We start from the raw sequence: 9,161 nt of genomic DNA, 5'->3' as shown, positions 1-9,161 counted from the left end.
GGGAGGCCTGTGGGGAGAAGATGCTGTGACCACTCCCCAAAATGATTTCGCAAGGTGGAGGAGCGACCCAGCAGTTGGGCCTTAATGCCCAATATGAGAGCAAGGATGGTAGCCTGCCAAAAATACTGCTGCCCTACAGCGCCGCCACCTGTCGATGGCCAGTGTTGGTACTGCAGGGATCAGGTAATGCAGGGGGCTGATCCAACAAATCTTATGCATGTACCCTGATACTCTGTTTTTCCGTGCTCAGAGATTTGGGAAGCATTTCACCCTGCAAGCCGTCACCTGTGTTCTGAATGGTATGGCCCAGATTCAGCTTTCCCACCCAAGACTGGGATTACTTCCATTCCATAGCCTGCAGTGCCGACAGCCATCCAACAAAAAGTCTCTTCTAACTACCAACCACAAGCCTTTGGTGATCAAACTTTATTAAAAGCAATCAATATCTTCCCAAGCCCAATTGCAAAATGCTCATTAGAGGGATGCCGTTAAAGGCAAACAAATTGCTCCTTTCTCATCTCTGGCATGTCGAACCGATGGAGGGTGTCTGATTAAATTGCCTGGAGGTCATCTGCATTTCTCGGCCCCAGGGTTCCAGATTTGGAAGCATCACAAGGGGACAGTGCACATGTTAGCTTCGTAATGAGGCATCAGCTGAACAGCAGCCTCCATCGGCCTGGAGAGGCCCCCAGCTCAGCTGTAGGGGGCCTCATCCAAAAGCTCCCTTGCTCCTCTTTTGTACAAAGAGGTAGCTAAGGGATCGAGGAAGCAGTTCTGCATCTGTCTGCTTTCCTTTGCAGTTCTGGATGCTTTCCCTTGCGGCTAGCTCAGGAAAAATAAGGAAAAGCTAAGCATTCCTACATTTCCTGGATCTCAAAAGTCCATCGGCACACCTGTTTTGTGCATCTGTGGACAGAACAGGTGAAGGAGGGTTGGCAGGAGATACACCACCCACTACAGAAGCACGGTGCCTTCTAGGCTGGCGGCCACTAAAAGGAAAAGGCGGCTTCTATTTGTGGGAGGCGACAAGAGGACCGATTCAAGGGGGCCCGAAGCAGGCCCACGGAGCGGCACGACGCGAGTGCAAAAATACAGCCGGGTGCTACGAGGCACTGCAAAAACGTAAATCAACACTGAAGCCACACTTGGGTGCTATGGTGTCCAGTGACCTCATGTCAGCAAAACTGAGGGTGGGGTGTGGAGGGGAGCACTTAGGGGCAACAAGACCGATAGCCACCTTCGGGGAGTGACTCAGATTTGGGTCATGGTACAGAGAGAGAAAGGCCCCCTTGCCGGATCCAAATCGGCTTCCCTCCCCTGCTTTGATTTGGTGGCTCTTATTTTCAAGAAAGAGCATGATTCTATACAGAGCACAGCACACGTCTTACTCCAGATAGTAGTCAATGATTCATACACTTGGGACTTAAATCTTAAGAGGTATATTTTGTTTGCGGGGAGGTTGGGAAGGGAAAGAAAAGGGGTCAGTCAGAGGAAGAAAATAGCCCAAAATCTTGATCAGCTAGCTTTCTACACGCAGAAAATATTTTTATATGGGAGGGACATTCCGACATTGAGTCCTTCGCCAGCAGTCTGAAATGGTATCCCCTAGCAAGAGATACCCTGTGCGGGGTGTCTGCTTAGCTATTTCTAGAATTTGCTTTCCAGAGACGGGGAGTTTCTGACACAGGGAAGCATCCAATCATACAACTGCTCCTTTTAATTCCAGAAGTCCAAATAGCAAATGTCACACAATTATTTCCAAGGCAGAAATCAGATCTGAAGGCTTAAGAGGAGCAGCCAAAATTTAGCGAAGCATCTGTGGGATTTGGGTCCTCCAGAATCATGCTAGAAATCTTTTCTAGAATTTAAAATGCAAAGAAAAGAAAAGAAATCTTTTCTAGATTAATCCACAGCATTCAGCTGCAGTCGTGTTAGTGAGCAGGTGGATGCTTTTGACCAAGGACTGCACCTGAAGGATCTTCCATGTTGCTCTACCGTGATCTACCGTGTCGCTCTCTATTTCCACCGGCTGCAAGGAGCCGAGGACATAGATCCTCACCCTGCAAGGGCAGTGTTCTGAAAATCTCGATCAACAGCTCTCCAGGCGATTCGGCCGCTGCTGGAACTCCTGTGAGGCCGTGGCCAGCTCCCGCCTGTAGTTACAGACAGGCTGCACGTCCTGGCTGTTCCGCAGCAGTTCGTTATTCTTGCGGGCTTCGTAATGGAACTGCGAGTCTCTCATCTCGTACCTAAAACGCAAGGCGGGGATAAAGACTTGGTCTGAACAGTCCAGACAGCCAGTTGGAGCTTTCCTGGGTTGAAGAATTTGGGTCTGTCTGGGCAGGGGTAGGGGTTAGGGTGAGATCAGTGGTGCTGATGGCACCTCGGAGCTGTCCGTGGTACTGAACTATCGCCCCCTCTTGGAGCTGTCCATGGTGCTGACCCCGCACCAGAACTACACCCCTGGAGCTGTCTATGGTGGTGCTTGCTTTCTTGACCTCCTGTCTCCCCTCTTGGAGCTGTCCATGGTCCTGACCCCTTGCTATTACCCCAGAGCTATCCATGGTGCTAATCCAGTCCCAACAAACAGCCAGAACCTCTAGTCAGAGACTCTCAAAGTCTCACAGCTGGCGCTTACCACTTGGGTTTCGGGCCCCGGGTCCGTTCCAGCTCCTGCTGCCGCTTAAGCTCCAAGAGCCATGCCTCTTCCATGCGAAGGCGCTCCAGCCGGAGACGAGCCAGCTCCTGCTGGTACGGAGACATTTCTACCAGGGATCTCCCGATGGCGCCTTCCGCAAGAGTCTGCAGGAAACTGCGCAGACAACAAGGGCCATCCCATGAAACTGACTGCCAAGGGCTGACCAAAGGAAGTCCTTTCTCACATGGCACATGGTTAAACTGTGGAACTCTCTGCCACGGGATGTGGTGATAGACACCAGCCTGGATGGCTTTAAATGGGGCTTAGGTAAATTCATGGAGGACAGGTCTATCAATGACTACTAGAGATAGCTATAGGCTCCTTCCAGGTTACATAGGAACATAAGAAGCTGCCATATACTGAGTCAGACCATAGGTCCATCTAGCTCAGTATTGTCTACACAGACTGGCGGCAGCTTCTCCAAGGTTGCAGGCAGGAATCTTGGAGATGCCAAGGAGGGAACCTGGAACCTTCTGCTCTTCCCAGAGCGGCTCCATCCCCTGAGGGGAATATCTTACAGTGCTCACACTTCTAGTCTCCCATTCATATGCAACCAGGGTGGACCCTGCTTAGCTAAGGGAACCAGTCATGCTTGCTACCACAAGACCAGCTCTCCTCTCCTGACCAGCTCTCCTCTGAAGGAGGAGCTGGCTCAGAGGTAGGAGGCTTCTGAAGACCAGTTTAAGGAGAGCAACGGCAGGAGAGGGGGCATGCCTTCATCTCCTGCTCATGGGCTTCCAAGGGGCATCTAGTGGGCTGGACTCCATAGACCTTGGGCCCGATTCAGCATGGCTCTTCTTAGGTTCTTAATAGTGGAGGGGAACCGCTGAGAGGTCCCTCAAAATCTCTTACCGTTTGTTGATCTCCTCTGCTGTAGGAGAAGAGATGGCAGCAGAAGGCAAACTATAAGGGCTCCAGGAACTGCTCGGCGTCCCCCTTCCGACTTCCCGGGTGGGAGTCCGAGATCTGACGGCCAGTGTTCCGGGCCTGTATATCCTTGACCGTGACTGCCGACTGGCTCCGCTTTTCTTCCGGATGCCCTTGGGCTTGGGAATCTGGGGTGGAGGCTGCCCACAGGCGTTTGCCTTCGCTGAATTGGGCCTCCAGACAGGCCTCGGAGACTGGGACCGGGAGCGGAACCAACGGGCCCGTTTGGAGGCCGGAGAGGACGACTCGGAGCAGAGGCCCCGGGTTCGATCGAGGCTCAGCGAACGGCCTCTGTCGTGGAGGGAGGGCGGGGCCCGTTCTGGTGAGCACCCCCCCACTGGGATCTTAGGGGGCAGCAAGGACTTGACCCCAATCACATGGGGGGCTCCGAGTTTCAAAGGGAAGGTCAGATCCATAGAGGGGACCGGGTTCTGGTCGGCAAGCTCACTTCCCAGCAGACTCGACACCCGGTTCATTGGGGAACTGGCAAAGGTAGGGATGCCCAAGCTTTTTAGGGCTGAATAATCGCCATGGGGTTGGAGGAGGCATGTCGGTTTCAGGTACCACTCGGATTCCAGCGGCAACATAAGAGGCCCCCTGGTGCCCAGTTCCTCATAGTTCCCGGTTCCACCAGGAGCTGCTGGCCACCTTGAACGAAAGGGACTCGAGTCCGTGGAAGAATTCAGCTGTGAAGTGTCTTCCAGGTCTGGGCGAAAGCTCGCACCGGAGGCCAGGCTGTCCACTTGGAGCTTGAGCTGCCGCAAACTCTCCTCCATTTCATCAATGCTGGGACTGTCTGTCGGGCAGCGGGATGAGTAACCACCGAAGGAGAAGGAAAGGCATTGATTGAGAAGAGGAACAACCATATAAAGCTGCCTTATACCAAGTCCGACCCTCGGACCATCTGGCCAGGGGTCACCCCTGCTAACTGGGCAAAGAGGAATCTTTTTAACGTGGCGATTCTCTTTATGGGGCAGGGAGAGAACAGCTGGCCCTATCCACCCTCAACACAGCATCCCTCCAGTGGCTGTTGCTGGCATCTCTCTTACATTTCTTTTTAGATTGTGTGAGCCCTTTGGGGACAGAGAGCCATCATCTTTATTTATTTGTTTCTCTATGTACACTGCTTTGAAACCGTTTGTTAAAAAGTGGCATATAAATAGTTGTTGTTGTTGTAGCTATAATTGAGCGGATGGGTTCAAAGAACCTGGGGCCCCCAGCTCCTGATGGACCCCCAGTTCCACCCCTCCCTATTTTCTTCATTATCTCTCTCACTCTGAAAGGCTGCTAGGGAGAGAGGTGAACACGGGCCTCCTCTCCCCTAGCTACACCCCTGCATCTATCTTAGTATTGTCTACTCTGACTGGCAGCGGCTCTCCACAGTTCCAGGCAGGAGTCTTTCCCAGCCCTACCCGGAGATACTGCCGAGAACTGAAGCCAGGACCTTCTGCCTGCAAAGCACGTGCTCTGCCACCAAGAGGCAGATGAATCTGATGAACATATAGCTGCCAGAGCATTGGTTCATCCAGCCCAGTAGAGTCTACACTGACTGGCAGCAGATCTACACTGCAGGCAGGAATCTCTCTCAGCCCTATCTTGGAGATGCTGCCAGGGAGCGGACTTGGGACTTTCTGCTCTTCCCTGAGCAGCCCCATCCCCTAAGGGGAATAGCTTCCAGTGCTTGCACATGTAGTCTCCCATTCAAATTCAAACCAAGGCAGACCCTGCTTAGCTAAGGGGACAAGTCATGTTTGCTACCACAAGACCAGCTCTCCTCTCTAATTATCTCATATAATTAGAGAGGAGAACTCATATTATTTGACCACAGTCAAGGAGTCAAATGCTCCAAGAAATCAAGGATGCTTTTACATAAGTGTTACTTTTTGATTCTATCATGGGGATCTCTGACAGTAATTGCAAAATTAGAAGTACTCGCTTCACAGTACTGCAAGAGAGAGGGAGCCTGACACACTCGTCCTCTTCCCTTCATTTTATTTCTTTATTTACCATATTCATATCCCACTCTTCCTCCAAGGAGCCCAGAGCAGCGTAGATGGTTATGTTGATCCTCACAACAACCCTATGAAGTAGGTTAGGCTGAGAGAGAAATGACTGGCCCAAAGTTAGCCAGGGAGTTTCATGGCTGAATGAGGATTTGAACTTTGGTCTCCCAGGTGCTAGTTCAACATTCTAACCCAGGGCTGAGCAACTTCGGCCCTCCAGCTGTTTTTGGACTACAACTCCCAAAATCCCCAGTCACAGTGGACAATATTTATTTATTTATTTATTTATTAAAACTAATCAAAACTAATTATTATTAAAAATAATCAGAGATGATGTGAGCTGTAGTCCAATATTCACAGGACTGAATGGGGATTTGAACTCGGGTCTCCCTGCTCCTAGTCCAACGCTCTAGCCACTACACCACAACTCAGTCTGCGATGCTTACCCATTTCTCCCTGAACCAGCGAGGATCCCTCCATATTATCATTGTGAAGAGACTGGCTTCTCTCTATACTTGGAGAGGTTAGGCCACACATAGTTCCATTTCTCTGGATTCTGCTAAGCAACTCTGTTGCTGTCTCCCTTTAAAAGAAAGAATGAAAACGTCGTCTGTTGAATTTTCACTTCAGAATATCTGTTTCCTGCCTGTTCTTAAAAATGGAAAAGAAGAAATGGTAGAATCACATTTTTAATACAGTACTTGGGATACTCCTGCTCCCCGAGCAAAGCAACACCTTTTAAAATGCTGACTCTCTTCTGTATAGGAGGGTAAGAATCACTGTCTTCATCCAAGCCCAGCAGAATGTTTTCCCAGTTGCCAGTGACTACCTTGTGTTTCTTTATAGACTGTGAGCCCTTTAGGGACAGAACACCTCCAGGTTCTCGAGGCATAAGTTTGGGAATGTATTTATTTATTTATTATAATTTTCTTATATACCACCTCCTCCAAAGACTCTAGGCAGTGGACAACAACAATACCCATACCAATTTTAATAAAATAAAATAAAATAAAGGGCAAACGACTAGTGAAACAGGTAAGAAAGGCCTTAAAAGCAGCCAGAGAGGAGGCTGAATGAATCTGGGGATGGGGGGAAGAGTTTTCCAAAGAAGAGGGGAGGCCAAACTGGGGCTTCCTTTTGTCTGTTTTTTAAAAAAATCACTTCTGCTTCTGGTTTATTTCCAGGATAGAGTGCATCTTCTAAAGCCATGTTCAATGCATCATGCAGTGGCAGAACCGATTTCAATCCTCATTCAAGCCCGCACAGGTTGAGTTTTCAAATATTACATGACTGGTCATTCAGAACGTCTCAACGGTTCCACTGTGGCTGAAGAATATTGCTGAAACCCAGAGGCAGCGAGGAAATATTTACTCTGTTACTAGCACCAACCACATTGCTATTTGTATTAGCCGCCTGCCCCACGCTACACATCTTAAAAGGACGGCTGTGATAAACAGTTAAGATAATGCAAGCCGTTCTGCTGCCCAGACTAAAGCTGCAATTCTATGCATGCTTACTTGGGCGTGAGCCCTGTTGAATTCTGTTCATAGGATCTATGCACAGGTTCTGATTGCTTATGGAATGAGCTTTTGTGGAGCAAAACTATACAGTAGACATAAAATGATGAATCAATTATTATTATATTCAGTGTGGATGTTTGCATGAGTGTGTGTGTTCTCAGATTATGCAAATGCATCCATTATTTTTTATTATAGGCATTGCAATTTTATGTGTGTTTCATACTACATTGTATTATTTGTGCTGTATTGTTAAGCAGCATTTAATATGTTCAAATAAAGGGAGCCTCACAAAGCAGGATTTAGAGCTCAGCAATCCATCCTGAGAGCATAATAGGGTCAGAAGGGACCATGGAGATCTTCTAACCCAACCAGTTTCTTGCACTGAGCAGGAACACGGCACCAGTGACGGATAACTGTCCAGCCTCTGCCAGAAAACTTCCAGCGAAGGAGAGCCAACCACTGCATGAGGCAGGCTGTTCCATGGTCTAACAGCTCTTACAGTGGGGAAATTCCTCCTAATGTCCAACCTGAATCTGCTCCCTTATAATTTCAACCCATTGGTGCTAGTCCTCAAGAACTGCAGAGAACAAATCTGCTGCTGCTGCTTCTACATGACAGCTCTTCAGATATCTGATGACTCTTTACTGTGCCTGTAATTTTGCTCTGTGTGTGTAAAGTTGTGAAGGTGGCCAGAGACCAAAATGATAATGATGAAATTGACAAGGCAATGATATTTGACGACAGCTATCATATCTCCCCTTAGTCATCTCTTCTGCAGACTAAACATACCCAGCTCTGTCAACTATAGACCTGGCTTCCAGAAGACCTCTCATAACATAGGAACATAGGAAGCTGCCGTATACTGAGTCAGAATTACGGCCCATTTGACTCACGAGTATACCCCTTAGGTTCTGGCCACCCTAGGGCCCTGGCAGTGGCTTCTCCAAGGCTGCAGGCGGGAGTCTCTCTCAGCCCTCTCTTGGAGATGCTGCCAGGGAGGGAACTTGGGACCTTCTGCTCTTCCCAGAGCGGCTTCATCCCCTGAGGGGGAATATCTTCCAGTGCTCCCACTTCTAGTCTCCCATTCAAATGCAAACCAGGGCAGACCCTGCTTAGCTAAGGGGACAAGTCATGCTGGCTCCCACCAAACCAGCTCCCCTCTCCTTTGCTGTCCTCCTCTCTATCCATTCCAACTGATAAAATTACCTAGGCTTCCCTTAAAATCTCCCCAAATGTGAAACCACCCTTGAAATATCTCCTCAGATTCAAAATCCTCCGCCCCATAGATTTCCTTCCCCAGCCACCCCTTCCGGTGTCCTGGGGTCCCCTCTGCAGCCTCCCCCGCTTTTGGATCCTCCCGGCCCGCTCCCATCACCTGGGGGCGGCTCCCCGGCCTCGCACCAGCAACGCGGCGGCCTCCGCCATCAGCCTCCTTCCCAAGAAACATCAGCTGCATCCTCCGTAGCAACGCCCGCAACATTCCCGTTGCTAGGGAGAAGGACCGCCTCCGGCCCCGCCTTTCCGGCGACAAGGTTTGTCCTTCGCGGCTTCCCGTCGTGCCGACTCTGGGCCGCAATTCTCGTCCATAGAGATGGAAGAAAGAGCAGATTGGCGAAACGCCCCGGCACTTCCGGGACACACGGAAAAACGAGAGTCGCTATGATTCCCATATGGGTGTATTAGACCAAGCCATCCGTTGGTTACATAGAGCAACGGATAGCTAAATTGTTTATTTATCTATCTTGCTATTTAACTTGCCTCTTACAAAATAATACTTAATAAAAGTATTATTAAATAATACTGAAGTTTAAGTTTAAGACGGCCTTAGGTTCAGTTCCGGATGCTGTGCCCTTGTGAAACTCTGGCTTTATCTAATGAGAACTCGGAAACCCCGCCCCCCACACCCCTCAAAGGATCTCGGAATACGTCACTCTAGCCGTTTTCTACCTCTCTGCGGCCTTGCAAGGAATCGAGCGCAGCGGCGGGTGGAGTATTCTTGTGACGTCACGTCTC

The 9,161-nt window shown here is 49.7% G+C and overlaps 1 protein-coding gene across 7 annotated transcripts in view; it reads right to left on the bottom strand.

Annotated features, from left to right (window-relative positions):
* The window catches only part of LOC128338357 (uncharacterized), a 30,626-nt gene that overhangs the window by 7,280 nt on the left and 14,185 nt on the right, over positions 1 to 9,161 (bottom strand). Inside the window, exons 1-5 of one of the 7 annotated variants that reach the window (XM_053280628.1) lie at positions 8,524 to 8,680; positions 6,075 to 6,211; positions 3,551 to 4,421; positions 2,639 to 2,812; positions 1,424 to 2,249 (exon numbers count right to left, since the gene is read on the bottom strand). In XM_053280628.1, coding sequence (XP_053136603.1) covers positions 2,090 to 2,249; positions 2,639 to 2,812; positions 3,551 to 4,421; positions 6,075 to 6,211; positions 8,524 to 8,573 — 1,392 coding nt within the window. In that variant the 5' untranslated portion in view covers positions 8,574 to 8,680 and the 3' untranslated portion in view covers positions 1,424 to 2,089. Of the gene's footprint in view, positions 1 to 1,423; positions 2,250 to 2,638; positions 2,813 to 3,550; positions 4,450 to 6,074; positions 6,212 to 8,523; positions 8,681 to 9,161 lie in introns of those variants that run through there. The other 6 variants (XM_053280627.1, XM_053280632.1, XM_053280630.1 and 3 more) reach the window with 6 other exon arrangements.

Source organism: Hemicordylus capensis, chromosome 16 (genome assembly GCF_027244095.1).
Source record: "Hemicordylus capensis ecotype Gifberg chromosome 16, rHemCap1.1.pri, whole genome shotgun sequence".
Taxonomy (NCBI): Eukaryota; Metazoa; Chordata; class Lepidosauria; order Squamata; family Cordylidae; genus Hemicordylus; species Hemicordylus capensis.
Note: the sequence above shows the minus strand (reverse complement) of the source record. Positions and strands in the feature narration are given on the sequence as shown.